Below are 20994 nucleotides of genomic sequence, written 5' to 3'. Positions count from 1 at the left end.
AGCCGCATGTAGCTATGATGATGTTTGCTAGTTGACCTTACATGTATTAATGTAATAACGTGGTTAGCCTACTCAACGTAAATTAAACACGAACAACATTAAGCTACTCACGCAGAGAAGAACGGCTGCTGCTGCATCATCATCCTCATCATTTCTGCTACACTGGCAGGGCTAGGGGCCAGGACTCTCCTCTTCGGGTTTTTGGGGGATGTTGCTAACTCCGGGTCTGATAACAGGCACCACACCCGCAGTAGATGTGCTCGGTGTGAGGTCTCGCAGCAAGCTATCAAATACGGCGCATTTCTCGGCTTTTAACAAAAGACGCTATGCGTCGCCAGGTGTTTCATCGGATTTCAGGTGTTACCTCCTTTCCACAGTATCAGCTTAAAGCACTTGTTGCAGCTGCTGAGTTTGCATCTTTTGCTGTGAAGTACAGCCAGACTTTTGACCGCTTCTTCTTGGACATTTTTAATCTGTAGCTCTGCTCTAAAAGAACGTACGTACCTGGACCCGCCTACTATCCCCGGAAACGTAAAATGATTGGCTACAATTCGAAGTGTATCACATCTCAGGAAAAAAAAGCACCGAAATGTGCGCTGCTTTTCGGTCTGGTTACTACCGTTTATGGCACCGGACACCGGTACCCATCCCTACACGTCAGCATATCTGTAAATGTCACAAAGCCACACTGCGTTTAGCCAAAGACGTGCAGTAACCAGAGTGAGAACAACGGTTTCAGGATGTTTTTTAAGATAATCTTTTTTAAGCAATTCGCTGAGTTTAGGTGATTAAGGACGTTTGTACATTAGCAGGGATGTCACACAGCATGTGTGTGCGAGTCCAATACAAGTATTTGTGTCACTAATACCAATGAATTCATACGATCTCAATATTGATCAAACTAACAGTGATAATCAGTCAATACAACATATTTTTACTGGTTAAACAACATTTCTGACATGTTTCCTCAGTGTTTGTGGCAGTGACGCAGGGTGTACCTCCCTGTGTGTCACATGCATCGTGTTCCTTCAACTAAATATTTCAGTATTAATCATTCATTTTTCATGTCACTTCTTTTTGTGTGGTTGGAAGTTTGGCTCTTTTAAGCCTTTTGTAAAGTGAAAGTAGTCGTTCGGTTGAGTGAGCATCTTTTTAATAAAAGCTTTTCTCCATGTGGCTCTTACAGCTAGCACCAACCTGTAGCGCCTCTTTGGTGAATTCAATGAAGATCGTTAACAACCCAGTGGCCACATGTGACCAGGTTTACGCCCTCATTCAGAGCCTCACCTCCCAGATCCGCAAAAGGATGGAAGACCCCAAGTCTGCAGGTGAGCTCAGGCCTCAGCACGTTTTCTGAAGCTCAAATAAAAACCCAACATTTTTGCTTTTGGAGCTCAGAGTCCCTGAAAGGTGCAGTGAAAAGCTGAAAACATCTGTTGCTCACCAGACCTGCAGCTGTACCACAGCGAGACGCTGGAGCTGATGTTGCAGCGCTGGTCCAAGCTAGAGAGAGACTTCCGCATGAAGAACGGCCGCTATGACATCAGTAAAATCCCCGACATTTACGACTGCGTCAAGTACGACGTCATCCACAACGCCACCCTCGGCCTCGAGGACACCCTGGAACTGTTCAGACTGTCTCGAGCTCTGGCTGACGTCGTCATCCCACAGGTGAGGGGGCGGGGGGGACAATAAGGATGGTTCAGAGTGACAGATCCATGCATGAGTCTTTATATGACTGATGTGCCAATAAACACATGAAACAAGCTGCTCCTCCAGGTGCAAGGAAAAGATGACATGCTGCTGAGGCTGAAGGTTTTATGTGACAGCAGAATCCTTTGTGCTGCACTTTACAGCTGTGGACTCCACACCTGATGTTGACTTTGTTTAAAAACACTCAGTGTATATTGAGTGCTATTGTACACCTATATACAGGCCCACATATGTCAAATATGATTGATGATGGCAGTGCTGTGATGTGCTGTATAGCTGCTAAAACCAGTGAAGCTAAAGGAAAGTTTAGTCTGCGCACAGCTGATATTTTCACTGTAACAAAGTGTAAAACTTTCTTAAACACCTGAAAATCACACAGTTTAATTACTCTGATATACTCTGAGTATATATTAAAGTCGTGTAGTATTTTAAGCTCATTTATCTGTTGTTTTTTTGCAGGAATATGGCATAAACAGAGTGGAGAAACTGGACATAGCATACGCCTACTGCCTCCCACTGGTCAGAAAGATCCAGCTGGACCTGCAGAGGACTCACGAGGACGAGTCTGTCAACAAGCTGCACCCTCTGTGGGTCTAAGATTAGGAGTTGCGTGACTTAAATAGCGTTCCAACCGACCGGAGAATATTTTGAACTTGACCTCGGTTGTACGTTTGCAGGTACTCTCGAGGAGTGATGTCTCCTGGACGCCACGTCAGGACCCGTCTGTATTTCACCAGTGAGAGCCACGTCCACTCCCTGCTCAGCATTTTCCGCTACGGGGGCTTGCTTGATGTAAGCAGATGTCGATCTGGCTGAGCTTTGAATGTTTTCAGAGGAGGCACAAAGTCTGTATACGTGTGTGTGTGTGCAACAGGAGGAGAAGGACCAGCAGTGGAAGCGTGCCATGGATTACCTCAGTGCTGTCTCCGAGCTCAACTACATGACTCAGATTGTCATCATGCTGTACGAGGACAACAATAAGGTGTTTTTCTTTCCTTCTGATGTTCTGTTTGTGGTAGACGTGCAGTCACATGGTTCCATTTGTGACATACTAGCTTTATAGCGTTTCTTCTTTTTAGTTGAATAAATTCGATACACAGCTGTTTCAGGAGTGCAGCCATCTTTATCTTCTCCTGTTTTAACACCAGCGATTAGTCAGACCCCCCCAGCCATGCTTCAGCTGATACCTGGTAGCTAGCAGAGCGGCGTGCAGGGCAAATCAGAAACCTCAAAATGTTAGAATATTTTTATGATCAGTCTAAAAACAACAAGCAGCTGAAGGTGTGTCCCTGCAGTCGGCTTGAGGTGAAGCTCAGGCTGCTTTGACAGCGACGTGTTTTTGGTTTGGGTGTTTCATGATGATGATCCTCTGTAAAACCGTCAGGTCAGCAGCCTTTGGCATAAATGTGGTTGAACATACCATGGATCTCTGTGTACTGACCTACACAGAGATCCATGGTATTTATACTGTTTATACTGAATTTGAGATCCCAGGTTGTAAGCCAAAGTCATAACACCCCCCAAAAATCGATAATTTTTTATATTAAAGGCTCACCAATTTATTTTTTATCTCGCTACAGGACATCTCCTCTGAGGAGCGCTTCCATGTGGAGCTTCACTTCAGCCCCGGGGTGAAAGGTGTTGAAGAGGAGGAGAACGCTCCCACCGGCTTTGGCTTCAGGCCCGCCTCTGCAGAGGTAGCACGGCAGGTGGGATTGCAAAGAGTCTTCCTCGTTGCTCTTCTGCAGGTGGCAGTGTTTGCCGTCAGGTTTATATCGTATGTCTGCTCAATCCAGAACGGGCAAAAACAACCCGACCCCAGCAGCCTGGAGGACCTGTCACGGGATGAAACCGACCGGGCTGTGCCGCTGTCTGAGCCAATCACCATTCAGAGGAAGTCCCCACTTATTCGCAACCATAAGACCGGATCCATGGAGGTGAGACTGGCACTGAATGCACAAAGAAGCAGACAGAGAATAGGAGTTTGTTGTTTCAACAGCTCTTCACTGTAGACACTATAAACAGTGTAACTGAACTCTGTCTGTTAGCCTCTGCAGAGAAGAATCGTTCACGTTTTCCTGTGTTTTATCCACAGAAGACTTGGTTCCTGTGGTTTTAGCCTCTGGTCTTATCTACGGCTGTATTTCACTAAATAAAGTAGCGGTGGCTGATACGTGATGTAAAACATGCTTGTGGTATGTGTGGCGTGTTCTTTCCACCAGGTCCTGTCGGAAACATCCTCCTCCAAAGTCGGCAGTTACCGCCTCTTCTCGTTCTGCTCTCGTCAGTCCCCGGAGATGAAACAAAGCGGATTAGGTAGGTATTGTAATGCTCTGTTGCCGCGGCAACTGTGTGACACGACTGAGTGGGTGGCTTGGGTGTTTTTATCTCGGGAAGACATTTTTATTAATGGAAATGACACAGAATGAGGGCGGTGCTCATTGCTCTGAGACATGCACACAAGCTTTTTTCAAGCTGAGCATTTTGCAGGTTTGTGACTTCGTCAGCATTCAGAGGTAAAACATCCCTCTGTAGCAGGGCAGCCTAGTTTCCTGACATAAAATCAATTCTGCACGGATACACGTGTCTGACACTGTTGCTAACTGCTGCTGACATGATTTCAAGAAATCAGAAAGGAAGTCATTTTGAGGTTGTTTCTGCTCCATTCATGCAAACTAAATATGATGAAAATGATTGGTCACCAGTGTCTGTGTGAATCTTGTATTCCCATGAAGCCTCCGGGGCTTTCTCTGCCTCTGAGCAACTCCAGGGGTTGATTGTGATTGAGCTGTTGTAAAATCCACCTGAAATGTTTCCTCTCTGTCACTCTGTCTTTCAATGATGTGTGAATGACATCAGGCACAGTCTGAGCTAAAGTCTAAAGCATCATGGATGATGCTGTTAATCCTTCTCAGTTAACTTCTACGCTGCGTCTGCACTGGAAGCAGTTTGGAGTGCTGTGGTGACCAGAGGCCACCGAAGGTGAAAGACACTCAGTGATTTCAGCAGAATAACTGCTGGCAACATGAATCGAGCAGGACCGCAGAACATTTTCTCTCTTCCAGCAGAGCGATTGAAGTGGCCGCTAGCGTGAGGATACTGTCAACTGACAGATCTGGTAGTGAATACATTCGAGCGGGGATTTCAGACTCCTCCTACATTTCTGTCATTTCGTAAAGAACTTGACTACATTTAAAGTAAACATTTATTCCCCGAGTAAGAAAAACAAGTGCAGTTTTATCAGGAAAGTTTTTCTACATGATAAAAACATGCTGCTTCAGGCTTAAATTATAAGAAATAAATGTGTAAATTTACAGAAACGTTCTGTTAGCTCGTTGTGCAGCCTGTCCTCAAGTTATAAAATGGACATCCTTGGGTTTTTTCATGTGAAAATCATATATTTGTTAGACGGTTACTTTAATGTGTGAATGGCCATGGGGGAGGTGCTTATCATTAGGACAAGCTGTAAAACGCATGAAAATACAGGTAAAAGTTTAAGCTTTCTGTCCTCCTTCACATCACATTGGAGTCTTTCGCAAGCCAGTTCTGGCCCTCGGGCCTTGTGTTTGACACCCCATGCATTAGAGGGTTACCTAGGCAATCGGGGCTTAGTGTCTGCAGCCAGCCAAGCGTCAGCTTCAAAGCGAATCGTTTCCAGTGTGGACGCAGCTTACACTCCTCTCCTCTTTCTGTACTCTTTGATGTTCTTAGTGATGTTTAAAGCTTTCTGTATGAATTAAACGTGTGACGGGGACGAAGAATTCTAGCCTTAGCTACAAAGTTGCACTTAATACATTTAAGGGGACCTTTAATGTGGCTTAGTTCTGCGGCCCCTCGTGAGTGCACGGTCTCCCACGAGTCCTTGTTTCTGCTTGTCTCTTTCTTTTTCCTCTTTGTGTCTCTGAATCTGTCTCTTTCTGGTCAGTTGTTTGAGTAACAGCATGTGATGTAGTAGTGACTAACCCGGCCCGCCCCCCTCACAGGCTCTCAGTGCGCTGGGCTCTTCAGCACCACTGTCCTGGGTGGGTCCTCTAGCGCCCCCAACCTGCAGGACTACGCACGCGCGCACCGCAAAAAATTCTCCACCAGCAGTCTGTCCTACAAAGACGGTACGTGTTTGAGACCGCGCGCCTTCACAAACCTGCACAGGACAACAGCAAATCAGCACACACCTCCTCTGTGTCGTAATGTGTAAATTATATCTGTCTGACCTGCGATGACGCCTGAAAGCTGCACACGTGAACATGAAACATGTTTAAGCTGGAGTCATTACAGTAGTTAGATACTCAGTGGACTGGGACACATGCCCGTACATGTATAGAATATTTTTTTTACATTTTAGTCATATTTCTGTTAACTCCATATTCATTCTAGTCACCATATCCACTGACTCTTTTGTTTCCTCCTTTACTGCTTTGAGTAAACTTGATGTGCTCCTTTTTAGGATTCCTGCCTCAGGCCAAACCAAAACTTTTTAATATTTGCCAAACAGGAAATGCAGAAAGGTTTAGCCAGAATAGTACGGCTGCTTTAAAATGAGTTTAGCATACACTTGAGAGAAGCGTGGCAGTAGATGTACTCTGAGTTTGTGGAGTCTCACACGTCTTTGTAGAATGTCAGTTAAAACCAATATCACTGCAACATGAGAGCTAATTTAGTTAATCAGTAGGTAGATAACTTATTTACACTCAAAAAACTTCTTTACATTGTGGAATTCAGCTTTTAGTGGACGATCGATTCAAAATCTCGCCAAAAATCTGAGTTAAACTTTGAAATCACAGATCCAAATTGTGTCATAATGTGGTTAAATGGTGTGTATTGTCCTCGTGTCCCCGTATACACTCCCACTGACATCTGGGCAGCTCCTAATGAGCTGACAGATGTTCGTATTATCTGGATCAGGGCGTCAGTGAGCTCCTGGACAGTCTTTGGTGGATTTGGATGCACCGATGCATAAGATCCCAGTCAGTGGCATCAATGCCTTCAGCTAAGAGCTGCCAGCCCACTCTGGTCACGTGAGGCAGGGCTTTGTCCTGCACCAGTAGGGACACAGGACAGTGCCTAAGGTCCGAAGCCAGGTTTGGTACCAGGATTTCATCCAGCCACCAGGTAGCAGTACTGACCAACCTGCAGGAACCTTTTTATTTTGGCTCTCTACCTTGCAATATAAAGCACCTTGCTCCTTTGTTCTGTAAGGTAGCACTTATATAGCGCCTTAGCACGATATAAATGGAATAAAGTAATACGCGTCCCCATCACTCTCCCAGTGCCTGACTGGTCATGGCAGACGACCTGTTTCACGTTTTTACATCCCAACGTGTTCTTTAGTTTCTTAGTCTATCATTATGTTTCTGTTTAGCTGCTGAAGCAACAGAAACATCATCACTGAGCAGCCAACTGCCCCTCTTCCAAAGTCAGAATCTCAGTGCTGTATGTCAAGGGTTGTCATGTTGTCCACCAGGTGGCAGTGCGGTATCATAAAGCATCCACCCTCCTGGCTGTCTCACAGTTTGCTCTTTTGTCATCCATCTTGTTCCACCTCATATTCAAGACTGCAGGTTCCCTTCTGTTTTCAGCCAGTGGACGCTCGCCTGTCAGAGTAGTCGGGGTCATATTTATATTTATTTTCTATGCTGAAGCATCGTAATGCGGGTCATTTTTAAATTGTTGCACACAACCCAGTCAGACGCACCTGTCACAGTTAAACTCGGAGGCAATGAAAGCAGCATTTAGTCGTGAGTATCGGGCTCGTGAATCCTCATGTTTTTAAGTTAAACTCATGTCATTTCACTTTATTAGAAGATGCTGTGCCAGTGTTTCGACCCACAGCCATCTTCAGCCATCTTTAACCATCCTGTTTGAACAGCACCTTCAGTCAGGGCCGCTTCACAGACTGATTCCTAAAGCACACATTTGTAGTTGATGACTCTTCTTCTGCACTGCGTCCGCCTTCGACAAGAACAAGAAATGATCAAACCTAATCTACACTTTACTGTGGCTCATAGTAACACTAGTGATTTATTTATTTTTTTTATTTCCTCAGAGTTGTTGTCTATGCCGGCAGTAAAACGATTTTCTGTGTCGTTTGCAAAGCATCCGACTAATGGTACGTCTGCTTCTTTCAAGTATTTTTCCACTTCACCTACCTTTGTCTTGCATGTCTTCAAACTTTTATAATTTTTTTTGGATTTTTTTTTTTGTTTTGTTTTTTCCACATGGCCCTCCAACATTCCAGGTTTCCATTATCTTTTTATTTCTAATTATTTTAATTATATTTTTGTTTACCCATACACTTTGGACTTTTCTAACACTACCTGACATTCTCTCTCTAACCAGGGTTCCCACTAGTTTGTAAAATATAGTAAAGTAAATCCAGAGACAGGGAATGTCAGAGAATCATACAAAGACCAAATGGGACTGAAAAATAAAACATCTTGTTATTGGTGCTGGTCTGCTTTTCAAACTACCAACTAGAGGAGGGATGTCCAGGAGAAGTGGAGTAGACTGTGCAGCACAGTTTGCCTTCTGTTTGAACAGCACATATCAGTTTATATAGGTCCCCAGCAGTGCTGATGTAGTTTGGTCCTGACCAGGAGACTCACAGGTTTGAGATCGCTGGGCCAGGGGAAACAAAAACGTCTGAATGACAACAATCACAAATAATTTTTTTTAATTTTTTCATCAACCCTGCCTTATCAGAGGGCTGTTTTATTTATTGTTGGATTACAAAAAGTTTTGAGGACTTGCAACAGACAAAGAAGGCTCAGAAATGAAGCAGAATCTTTTACTGTAGGTCAAAAAGCCACAATTGCAATTTCTGTTCAGCTAATTAAGAACCAGTCAGATGTTTACCAGCCAAAGTCTCACGACTCCCTGTGAGGGTCTGTCTGTGGAGAGGAGATAGATCCGCGTCACCTTCAGGTGCCGGAGCTGCCGGAGTCAGGAAATAGGATCCATCTGACAAAGCTCCAAGATTCTTTTCCTCATTCCTCATCTCGATCGCATGCTCTTTCTCTCTGTCGTCATGTTCAGCGTAGCACTCGTTACGAAGATTTTGATTGGTCACACGTGTTGCCAACTCTGGATTATGTCATTTCATCTGTCTGTCAGCTCAACTTCACGTGGAACAGGTTTGTTAAATTAGAAGACAGCGTGTAGCAGTGATACTGTTAAAACAGTAAGAACACAAATCATGTTTTAAACTTCTCACGTCTTTTATTTTGGGCCTGTTGTCATTTAATATCTTACTAAATTAACCCAGTTCAGTGTTTAAGTTCTTGGATTTATTCATTTTTCATGTTTCATCTTATTTTTTTACAAAGTTGGAAGAACGATGTAGAAGTCGAGCTGAAGTCGGCGTGCGTTCCACCGTTTATTTGCTCATGCAGAGCCTACGATTTTCAACTTAAGCAAACATGCTGCTGTTCAGTCCTCCAACATCGTTGTGCACCTTCTTCTTCTTCTTCTTCATTTCGGTTGCGTGGCTCAAAACATTGAATTTACCTGAATAGTAAAATAATACCATTTTCCGTGAGAGGCTGCTCCGGCTCCATCGACTCTCTGACACAATCTCTCTGCCTCCTCAGATGTGGTCCCAAATAAACTGCCCCACTGACATCAGGAAATATGCATGAAGGCAGTTTCAACTCCTGAATCAAACCATTAAATTCTCCTTGCTGCTGCTTTCTCTTGAGAACCGGATGAACCCAGAATTGTGCATATTTAGAGAATTTCCTGTTGCTTATTTGCAGCACGCTTGGTGTTTCATGGCCTTTACACAGAAAAGAACAATTCCCAGTCTCGTCTCACAGTGAGGAATACACCATATAGTCTTTTATTTATGTTTTAAGGTTATTGAATGGAAATGTGTTTGTATATTATGAATACATCTTCCAACAAATGAATGCATTCTCGTTAACTTGGAATTTATCCATTCATCCAAAACACTTAGGAGTGGGCACCAGTTGGCCAAAGCCGTCACATTTCCTCGCCATCTTGAACACAGATATGGACAAGTCCACATACGTAGTATGCCAGCTTAGTTATTGCCAATATTGCTACTTAAAGTCAGCAAATTGGACATGTGGGAGGGAGAAAGCTGCAAAAGCTGGTAGTAAGCTAACATGGTGCCAGCTAACGTTGGGCTAGAGTGTCCTAAACATCACACTTTGATACACAGTTTGATTACAGAGTTTATTTACTAAGTGTAAAAGTCCAACAATGTTAGTGAAACTGTATTTGAAAATGATCTAATGCCTGTAATAGCGGCTAACAGCAGCTAACAGCGGCTAACAGACTCACACACTGACAAAAAGCCTTACCGCTTACTCAGCGACAAGCTCAGGATGTTCTCAACAAAACGCCTCAGCGTCGCTGTCATTGGACAGAAATGAGCTTTGCTGACTCATCTTCTCATTTTGGACTCCATGTCTCAGAGTAAACAGATGCTCAGCTTGAATTAAAGGGGCCAAGAATACACAATTCAGTTGACTGCAGTCTGCTGACATCTAGCCAATGTATCTGCATAATGAAGAGCACTTGCTAGCTGTGAATACACCAGACTCTATAATCTAGCATCAGTGCAATCAGACATCAAGAAGGCATTATTAGAGGGAGCTTTTGGTTAAAGTTCAGCGCCTCTATAGGATCATTCCTAAAGAGAACATGAAAGCAACTTCTGACTGGTAAACATCTGTCAAATCTGTGTTAACACTGTAACACGGTGCTCAGGTACATTACATTCTCTAGCATTAATCAGCTGTTAAAAAGAAAAAGCTGCAGTTCACTAAATGATCTTCCCACCTTCTCAGTTTCCTCAGTTAGAAAGCAGCAGAAGATTGTAAAGAGCTCAGGGTGGGAACCCTGTTTAACATCCCACATACAGTCTGCAGATTGATCACCATTACCCCAATAATTCAGTTATTGCCTTTTTTTATTTCCCCCCTCCCAGTCAATAGGTGTGTGTGTGTGTGTGTGTGTGTGTGTGTGCATGCGTACACGTAACATATACACCTGTGGTCCTTATCATAGAGGTTGTCAGCTGAGCTCATTGTTCAAACAATAATCAGTGTTTAACCCGTCCCTTCTTTCCTCTGAGCTCAGCCTCGGTGATTTTAAACCTGCGACTTTTCCTCCTGGTTTGCTCGTCCAGTCACAGCCGATCAAACCAGGATAAGCTCCTACCGGCAAACTGGGAAAGGCTTAAGGCTTGGCTCATCCCATCTCCTTTGTCTGTTGGGTTTTCCCTTTTAAATTCATTAGCACACAGATGATATCATTGCTCACAAAACCTGAAACTTTCTTTTCCACTGCTTTGTGACGGGTGTTGAGTCAGGGGAGCTGTAGTCACCCTAGCACCACATGCTCTGGACCACATGCTGGTGTGCTCGGCTGGCTTTTCTGTCCTCCAAGGAACTGGTTTAAATGGGTTTAATAGACCTGTAGTTGGGATTTATATGGATTTCTCATCTGGGTTGAACGGTTTCTTTCGTCTTGCTTGTGTAACTAGTGCGATGGCTGAAGGAGTTGTTGCTTTGGTGGCAGGTTTCTGTGAACATCACACACGAAGACTCTATTTAAACGTTTAAAATCGCCCACTTTCTTGCAGACACTGACAAACCCTGAATGAGTTTCTCCTGGTGTTGTTCACATACAGTATGTCATTCACCACAGGAACACAAGATGACACCTCCACCGTTGCAGTGGCCCCATCACGCTGGTGCACTGCGGCAGGTACGAGCACCCCGCACTCTCCCCGCCCCGCGTTGGCGTTTTTGTGTTGCAGAGTAACCGAGCGGCGTGGCCGGGTGGCTCTGCTGCGGACAGTAGACGTAGCATTTAACAGCTCCTGGCGTCTTTCTTTGGAGAGGTGGTGTCAGATTTGGGCTCTGCGCTTCCTGTTAACGTCCTGCGTCACTCTTGCTCCTTCGCGGGTTCTCATGGTTCCTGTTACCACAGCTGTTTTAACGTTGAGACGCCGCAAAGGAGCAACATGTGTGTTTGTGTCTTATTGCTTTGTTTTTCCTTTTTTTCCTTTTTTCTCTTGCTTTAAGCTTTACTAAAACGCTTGACGATCTGCCGCTTTTTCTTTTTCCCGACCTTTGGCTGTGTGGCAGCCAGGAGACGCTGCTGGCTGCTGCTTGTCATTTTAGAGTTTCCCCTCATGCACACATCTTTCCTCTGTTCCACCCGCCTCCCGCCGAGCTCTTATTTCTCCTCTCATCTGTGTCGTACTTCAGTGCTTCTCTCTCCCCCCTTCCTTGCTTAAAACCTCTCGTTTCATGTCTTTTGTACTGCTCCCACCCCCCTCCCCTCTCCGACCACTGCTCTGTCCTTTCTCGCTCTCCCTCTTCTTCTTTAGAGCCCCTGGAGGAGCACCACGTGGCCCAGTTGTTGAGGCGTTTCTCCACCGACCTCAGCCTGGGCCGCCACCTCTCTCTGGACCGGGCACTGGTCCACCACCTCAACCAGTGCTCCTACCACCTCCGCCTCTTCCGAAACTGGCTCATCTCCGGCCACGATCCCCTAGAGTACCTCCACGGTCAGCCCCTGGCCCCGCCCTCCATACCCCAGCCTCATGCTCTGTTACAGCCACAGCTCGCGGTTTAGTTGGGCCTGTGCTTGTTCTGTGGTTGACTCTCATGCTTTGCCTCTTGATGTTTCTGCATGCTTGCCTGTTTCTGTGGTTATGCAGATTGCAAGCTGGAGTCGTGTGAGCTGTCGGGGGTTTTGTGGGGGGCATCATTGTTTTGCAGCTACTGTCCTTCCTCTCTGAGGTGGTTGCTGCCTCTCAGGTTTTGATTACCTTTTTCTTTAGAATAATATCACATTATTTCCAATTTAGCTGAAACTACAAGTTAAAAGTAAGGTTTCACCTAATCTCTCGTGTATGTTAATAACAGTTAGCACTGCGATTGCCATAAGCCAGCCCGCCCCCCTCCCAGTAAGTTGTGTAGTCTCAGCGTCAGCTCGTGGGCCTCTGGTCACTGTCCTCTCATTGGTCAGTCACCAGATTTACTCCAATAAGCAGCAACACTGTTAGACTTTCCCACAGGTGAGTTGACGGCGCAGGCCTGTGCAGCACCCTCTTTGTACTGCGCTGTCTGTTCAGGTTTCCATGTGCCATCACAACACACGACCACCGCCACACGTGTGCGTTTGGGGTCAGCTGTTCGGGTTCATGGGAATGCCAGTCGCCCTTCCACCTGACCTTAACCAGCATGTGATTCCTGCTTGTTTGCTGTACATGTGGCGTACACTCACCACCCCCTCCCCCCAGCCCGTGCAGCCGAGCGCAGTACGAACACCCTCTGTGGAGGTTGTGGAAGGCCGAGGCAGGCTGCAGTTTGATGCTTTGTGTTTGTGAACGGCTCTGGTGAAATGCGGCTTGGTTGTGAACTAACAGCGGATGAAGCGCCTTGGATGACGAGTCGGGGCTGAGCTGCGGTCTGGACGGCTTTGACTGCTAACGTGCTGCTGTCGCAGCTGTGTAACGGGACTGAGCAGAAGGGCTGACGTTCTGTATTTTTTGCGACCTGCTTGCTTTTGCAAATCCCGCGAGACGTCTGAGATACGTAGACTCGTTCTGTTTTTGATATGGTGTCATGTTGTCTTGGCGTCCAGCATGGTTTTTTGCAACTTGCCTGGGTCGAAATGAACCACGGAGGCTGGCGGGAGTCCACACGGGGTTAGAGCCTGTACTGAAGCAGGAGCAGGATTTCAGAGCACTTTTTTTAGGTGTAGTGATGGGTGGCGTTGGGGGCAGTGGTGTTGGGTGTCAGCTGAAGTGGTTCTGCCTGCTCTTCTTCTGACTCCCTGGGCAGACTCAGGGCTGATGGGCCTGCTGGCTTCCTATCTCTCTTCTGCCGCAGGCTTTGAAGGATGCTCCATGGTGCCCTCCATCTATCCTCTGGAGACGCTGCACAACTCACTGTCTCTGAAACAGGTTAGCGAGTTCCTCACGAGCGTGTGCCAGAACGCGGGGGATCCACACACTAGGACCACCAGAGGTAAGACACACAAACCGACACACTCCTGTTTGTATTTATAGACATCGTAGCCACACCTGACTACGCTCAGCCTGACCTGCGATCCCTCCGTCTCTTTGTAGCTTTGTCAGCCATGTTTGGCGCACACAGCCAGCCGTCAGTAGACTCGTACATCCCTCAAAGGGTCCTCTCTTCCTCCATCTCGCTCAGATCTCGTTCTGACAGGCCTCCTTGGTGTGAGTATCGCAGCACATCCTCCATCTCTCAGGATCTGACATTTCTAGGTTTCTCTGCTGTGTCACTTCCAGATGTTTGGGGATTATTTATGGAAGCCAAGTTGTTCCTTACGGCCTGTTTTAAACTAAGCTCACAGTCTTTGTATTTATCTATTTTTGTGATAAAGACTGCAGAACCCAGTGAACCGACCAGAGACCCACCCATGTGGGTTTTTCAGGGGCGATACACTTGGATTCAAATAAAACTTTAATCATTTGTGATGCATGTGAACAGCAAGGAGGAAATAGACTATTTAAAACTATAGAAATTGGTAGTATCAGTAATATTTATATTCCCATACACACAGCAATGAGTGTGACAGGAACAACAGATAAAAATTATCCTTCTAAGTCGATGAACACGATGAACCTAAGTGTTCATGTTGCGTCTAATTTTCTTTGTCTTCATATAATTTAACTGTTTCTTTGTTTTTTTACCACTTTCATGGCTTTATCAAAAAACATATTAAACGATTGTTATGACAATTGTGGTTTACCTGCAGTTGTTTTGGCTACTGGCTAACTTAGCCATTAGCGTAATTTTACCCTTTTGCTGTTTAATTTTATTTACACAACACCAAATCACAACAACAATCGCCTCAAGGTGCTTTATACTGTAAGGTCGACCCTACAATAATACATACAGAGAAAAACCCAACAATCATATGAGCCCCTATGAGCAAGCAGTTTGGCGACAGTGGGAAGGAAAAACTCCCTTTTAACAGGAAGAAACCTCCAGCAGAACCAGGCTCAGGGAGGGGCGGGGCCATCTGCTGTGATTGGTTGGGGTGAGAGAAGGAAGACAGGATAAAGACATGCTGTGGAAGAGAGACAGAGATGTTAGCATAGCCTTAGCAACTGTAATCTGAAAACTGCTAAATACAAACCACAGCAGTCACCCAGGCTGACGAGGAGTGATCCCTAGAACCAGTGTGCACAGGCTTCCTCTGCAGATCAGACCTTCTTTTCTGTCCCTGCAGACAGCAGCGGTCCATCCAGTACCGTATCCAGCGCTGGGCCCTCCTCTCCCACCACGGCTGACACCTCCCCGAGGTTCAGCTTCAGCGATAAGATCTCCCTCACTCCTCAGAGCAGCGAGGAAACCCACTCATCTCAAAACCTTTCTGCTCAGCTGGCACCTGCGGTTGAGTCACCAGCCCACGAATCAACCGACTCTGCTGTTCCAAACCTCGCCGAAGTCCCTTTGACTCCAAATAACTCACCAGAAGATGATCCGGAGCCGTGTGCAGTCACCAACCAGAAGCCCGACAACCCTGCGCCACCGCTGGAAGGGGAAGAGGGCCCTTCGTTAGCTGCCGATCCCTCGGATCCCAGCCTCAGGCCTCCATGCTCGGCTTTAGCTGAACTCTCTCTGGGTCGGCTGGAGGGTTACTGCCTCCCGGGCTCCCTGCCTGTGCTGCTGGAGCTCAGAGAGAGCAGCAGCGAGGCAGGCTCCAGCTCCCAGACACCCCAGTCCCCAGAGGGGCCTGACGAATTCTTTGACACCCATGAGTCCATGGAGTTGTGGATGGACAGTCCAGAAAGCCTCCTACATCAAGAGACGCCCCTGGAGGCTGGACGCACTAACATGGGCGAACCGTAGAGCAACACTGGGGCAACTGCTGTGGTTCCAGCATTCATCATTAATATGAACAGCGTAGTATTGAACTGAGCTACAACTATCCAGGCCTTCCCTTTTCTCTCTTGTGACTCTGATGAGGGATCTCGGGCAGCTCTGTGTTGGAGAATCAGATGACAGTGCCGTACATGCTGCTCATCGCCTGCTCGGTCCTCTGGTTCAGTCCATCCACAGGTGAAGATGGGACAGCTTGGAGAAGGTCAAGCTAAATAGAAAAGCTTTTTGTTACTGTTACTTGTTCACTGTTATAAATGACTTTGTTTGAATGATTGTAGACACGGGGTCTTAAATGTGCTATTAGGCTAAAAGCTTGAGCTAAATGAGGCTGAAAAGCTGCAGAAAATTGTCCAAGATGATTTTCTTTTTTTCTTGATTTATTGTGACCATAAAGTTACTGATTAACGGAGCTTTAAATTGTGTTACGTGTGCTGGATGTATATCTACTCTCACAGTACCAGCTTTCAGGGCATGTTGGTGTGGCTAATGATCGTTAGCGATCAGCGAGCTTTCTGTTTGTTCCTCAGTACAGGAACTAAAAGATCAAACACAGACTCTGAAAAATACAATCAGCAAATCTTCTGCTTTTCGTCAATCTGCAGCGTCCCTCCGGTGCCGGGTGTCCGTGGCACTGCATGTTTGATTTTTAAAGAGGCTGAAGCTGAGTGGAAGTGTTCAGTCTCCGGGTCAAACCATGTGTGCACTGCTTACTGCCAAAGTCCTCAAGCCTCATTACAAAGTTAATATAATCAGTAGGAAATGATAGAGGAAATATTTATTTTGAAACGGCATCTAAAAACAAAAGTCTGTATTTTTAATACCCACACGTCGGATATGGAATCGTAGCACAGCTACTGTGTATATTTGTGTTTTTGTAAAGTTACGATGTGATGCAGGAAGGATCCGAAAGCTAATCTTTTATGTCATCACTGAACAAACGGGAGGGGCATTTTACATTCGGTGTGCTTTTTAATGTGGCGACCAGTTATGTAGCAGCCGTGTGCGTGGAGGCAGGCGCACGCGCTTGATTCAGGTAGTCGAGGATGCTGACGTGCAATTGCGTGTTCAATCAGTCCGGTTTCATGTTACATCACAAAGTACTGCAGGTGAAATCCATGACTGTGAGTTTGAGAAACTCTGACCTGTCTGTGTGTGCAGAATAAAAAACGTGACACCAGTGTGGCCCTGCTGTCTTCTTGAGCTCATGTTTTTTGTGCACGATGGGTTCATTTATGTCCTTCTGACTTACTTATAGCGTGCAGGTTCTATCCCTCAGATATAAGGACGTCATCGTTGGTTTCTGCAGCTTCCATTTCACTCCACACAGTCGCATTGAAGCTGAAGTTGCATGTAGCCAAACTGTTGGGAGCAAAAGAGAATTAAATCTCCAAACTAACGACCGCTCAGGAACGAGCTGTCCCAGCCTGGCAGTGGGGCGAGTGCCCCCAGACGTTTATTCTCCATGGTCGCTGATGGGTTCCCAGAACAATAAATGAAGCAACATGAAGCTGTCGCGTGTTGCTGAACAGAATGTGGTTGTGTGGATCGTTGATGCAAACGGGGAACGAAGGCCGAATGCTCCGATCCAACAGAGGAGCTGCTGCACCATCAAAGATGGCGCTGGCACGGCTGGCAGCCTTAACCCAATTTCCCTCGGGATGAATAAAGTATGATCAATCAATCATTCAAAGAAAAGTCTGATGCTGGTTGTGGTAAAAAGGTGTAATAGTGTTAGTGTTAGTAAATGCCTGTTAATTTAAATTGACTTGAGGGGTGGCTTCGGCCCCCAGCGACTGTAAACTGGATACATAAGAAGATGCTTTCAATCTACTGCCAAGCCGTTATTCAAGGTGTTCAAGTTGATGTCAGGACTTGCAGGTTGTTCCACTCTAAACACAATGTTGTTTTCTTTATGATTATTTTCTCTATGCATGGAGCACGTTGTAAATAAAAAATAAAAATAAAAAAAGTGGGGGAAGGTTCAGAGGCTCCAGCGCTCTCCAGGACTCTGAGTCTCTTCCTGAGAATAAATGAGCTCTGAAGTGTTCGCTAAATTAAATGTGTCTAAGGTAGATGTGTCCTGACACCTGGAGTTACCGTTCTCACAGTGTATGTTGTCACTGTGGAGGTCAGCGCTGTGAGTGATGAGCTGGAGAAGGCGATGGGGATATTTTATGAATGGAAAAATTTCATCTGCACCATTTCCAGGTGTTTGATGAACACACTCAGGTAAAGAGTAGCACGATTCTCTCTTAAATGTTCCCAAAAGCTTCTTCTCTTTTCAGGAATACAAAGACATCTCAGTCACCAAGTTCTGTTAATGTCCAGGGTTGCGATGTTCAGGTGATGTGTTAGAAAGTCCATGAAGTGAGGTGTATTTAAAGTCATTGTCGCGTTGCTGCCATTGTCTTTAGATTTTTCCTTTGGATTTCTGTTGAGAATATTTTTGAGCTTGGATAGAAAAGCGTATGAACTTCTTTAAGTTGCTTGAAGATGTTTCACCTCTCATCCGAGAAAAAGCTTCAAGCAACTTAAAGAAGTCCAAGCTCCTTAGACTACGATGACCTGGATGACTGAGAACCTTCACTGACTGTAGAAAGTTTTCTGCTCTCATTGGTTCAGCCCATCAGTCTTTGTCAAGTTGTTGCACCTCCGTCCTGGAAAGGACACGATATTTTTTTGAACATTAGATTTTCCTGAAGTCCTATATTCTAGGACCTAGAATATAGTTCCTCATGTATCCGCCTGCCTGCCTGTAACTGTTGTGCCTATCTATCCTCTAGCAGAGCCGGGACCAGAGCTAAGTGACTATATTTGGATGAAGTTATTAGCTCGGCACCCCGTTCAGTCAAACCAAAGCATTAAAAAGGAAAATCGCCCAGTGTAAACTTGAAGGAGTGCTTCTGTATCAGCTGTTTTATATACGTCAACTTATCTTCTGACATTCATCACCATGCAAGGCCTGAAACATTAGTGATTTATGAGTGATCAGTGGGTCCAAAACATAAGTCTAACGGAGAAAGTGTTAAAGCTAGACGATTTAATACGCCAACGCTGAAGCGGCCAAAACTGTAGTTTACTCTGTGCTGCTTGAGGTTGGCTCCAAACGTCAGTCTATGTTACAATGGTAGTTAAAGTCTCACAGCCCAGTACAGGAGCAGTTCAGGCTTTAATGATAATTACTGGTGTCCAGTAGCGGTTTTAGATACGGGCGGTTGCCCGGGGCGGCATCACCGGCATCGGCAAAAAAAAAAAATGCTGGTACTCATGCTGCCCCGACGTCAGCCAGCGCATATTGGGAATGGCATAAGCACCGATCGGTTTGCTATCGCCCATTTGCTGGGAGTAAGGGCGCCCTCCGTTTGCGAGGTGCACCTGCTGCTTGCGGCACAGGGAGGAGAGGGGGGGGCGGCGGGGGATACTCTGACCGGCTGGAGCAGCATCTAATAACCAGCTCGCAAAATAAAACAAAATAAAAACAAACCAACAAACACGAAAACACCAGACATTATAATACAGACTTATAATTTGCACCGATGTTTTTTCGAAATTCTATATGCGAAAAGTGAGCGCGAGAGCCCTCGGTGCGCCTGCTCGCTGCTGAAGTCAAAGTAAACTTTATTGTCATCTCCGCTACATACAGTCCAGTATATAGAGAGACGAGACAACGAGGCTCCAGTTACAGCAGTGCAAGTAAACAAACAATAAATATAAGAAGAGTAAGAAAATAAATACACACTTTAGGACTCGGGGTAAAGGGATCAATAACAATTTAAAATTTAAAATTTACAGTTTGATGATTTAAAGTCTCAGAGGGAGTGTTCGCCCAGGGCGCCAAACAGGCTAGGACCGCCACTGCTGGTGTCCCAGTTGGAGTCTGCTGGGCTTCATCCACTACTTCAAGTCGTTAAACTGGACCTTTTTCGGGTTTTGGATTATCTGACTAATACTATGACCTGCTGTGTGCTACAGACTTTTGTGTGAGTATAATTTGTCTGTTACTTAGTATTAATTAGCCTATATGTGTCTGCTGCACCTGTGCAGTTTAGTAATGCAGCTTTGCTAACTAGCATGCTAACTCCACACTTTCATTTGTAAGGTGACTTCTGCCTCCAAAAACAACATTTGGACAAAATCCTGAAGTTTCCAAAACAAATGGGAACATCATGCTGTCTGTGGATTCACTGACCTTTGACAGGTCAGATATGACAGTTTACAGTTAACAGGCTTAGAGTAAGCAGCTAGGCACAAATCTGCTTCAGAGGAGTACATGGTTCTTTCCAGCTCCGAAGCAAAGGGAAACATCCACATCTATTGTTCCCTCTATTCTCCAGCCTGATCCTGTGACCCAGCGAGTGATGTCATTGCTGCATCCATTCATCAGATTCTCACAGCGAGGATTGTCCTCCAGCTTCCAGGCTGCTCCTTCCCCTAGGATGGTACCATCTTCAGACTCCACGGTGTCTGGGAATCACTGCCGTATCTGTTTGCTTTGTTTTGGTTGATAAATGGCTCCTATCACCAGTGGAGGGCCTCGGCACTCCAATCCAGCATAATTTGGGGCTCTTAAACTTTTTTTTTTTTTTTTTTAAAGGGTTCATCAAGCAGAACGAAGCCCAGATTGTTCCAGTGTCTGCACCGCAGAGTGTGAAGATGAATCCACAGGAGCTAAATCCACACTAAGGCCACGAGGAAGGAAAAGTAGTCTATGAGTGGTTCATAAACTTAACCATTCATCACTTATAAAGGCATATAAAAGTGTAATGCCTTAAACAAACTGACTATTTAATTAGAATATATTAGGATTTCTGGGGGTGGCTGTAGATTTTTGGGGGTGGCTGTAGCTCAGGTGGTAGAGCAGGTCATCTACTGATCGGAAGGTTGGTGGTTCGATCCCTGGCTTCCCCTAGTCTGCATGCCAAATATCCTTGGGCAAGATACTAACCCCAAATTGCTCTCCGATGCATCCATCGGAGTATGAATGTGTGTGTGAATGTTACCTTAGAAAGCACTTAGAAAAATGTGCTTGTGCGAATGGGTGTGATTGGGTGAATGTAAAAGTTGTGTACAGCGCTTTGAGTGCTCAGAAAGAGTAGAAAAGCGCTATATAAGAACCAGTCCATTTACCATTTACCATTTCTTTTAGCTTTTACAGTAACCAGTTTCCATGGCTCGCGGTTCTCACTGCTTTGCACCTGAGAGTCTTAGAAACCCTTTAACAGCACGTGGGGTGTATCATGTGGGGCATCACTGGATGAACCAAGGTTTTAATGGTTTGATTACGATGTGGTTGTTTCAGAAGCTCTGTCTGACATTAGTGGTGTTATGTGGTGGTTTCCACCCATTTTTACTGAGGGGGCAGCCAGAGTTGGTCCGCAAACAT

General features: G+C 45.5%; 1 protein-coding gene across 10 annotated transcripts in view; it reads left to right on the top strand.

Annotated features, from left to right (window-relative positions):
- Window positions 1–16788, top strand: part of ppip5k1a (diphosphoinositol pentakisphosphate kinase 1a) — a 61864-nt gene extending 45076 nt beyond the window's left edge. For 3 of the 10 annotated variants that reach the window (XM_085166377.1, XM_085166291.1, XM_085167019.1), the window contains 15 exons: window positions 1187–1328; window positions 1448–1671; window positions 2173–2300; window positions 2391–2505; window positions 2588–2695; window positions 3294–3422; window positions 3510–3650; window positions 3936–4029; window positions 5697–5822; window positions 7757–7819; window positions 11386–11445; window positions 12074–12253; window positions 13584–13721; window positions 13823–13936; window positions 14956–16788. In XM_085166377.1, coding sequence (XP_085022503.1) covers window positions 1187–1328; window positions 1448–1671; window positions 2173–2300; window positions 2391–2505; window positions 2588–2695; window positions 3294–3422; window positions 3510–3650; window positions 3936–4029; window positions 5697–5822; window positions 7757–7819; window positions 11386–11445; window positions 12074–12253; window positions 13584–13721; window positions 13823–13936; window positions 14956–15578 — 2385 coding nt within the window. In that variant the 3' untranslated portion in view covers window positions 15579–16788. The remainder of the gene's footprint in view (window positions 1–1186; window positions 1329–1447; window positions 1672–2172; window positions 2301–2390; window positions 2506–2587; window positions 2696–3293; window positions 3423–3509; window positions 3651–3935; window positions 4030–5696; window positions 5823–7756; window positions 7820–11385; window positions 11446–12073; window positions 12254–13583; window positions 13722–13822; window positions 13937–14955) is intronic. The other 7 variants (XM_085166543.1, XM_085166461.1, XM_085166628.1 and 4 more) reach the window with 7 other exon arrangements.
- Window positions 16789–20994: the final 4206 nt, after the last annotated feature.

The sequence above is a fragment of the Neolamprologus multifasciatus genome, chromosome 1, assembly GCF_963576455.1.
Source record: "Neolamprologus multifasciatus chromosome 1, fNeoMul1.2, whole genome shotgun sequence".
Classification (NCBI taxonomy): Eukaryota; Metazoa; Chordata; class Actinopteri; order Cichliformes; family Cichlidae; genus Neolamprologus; species Neolamprologus multifasciatus.
The sequence above is the reverse complement of the archived record's forward strand: the minus strand, read 5'-3'. Positions and strand labels throughout refer to the sequence as shown.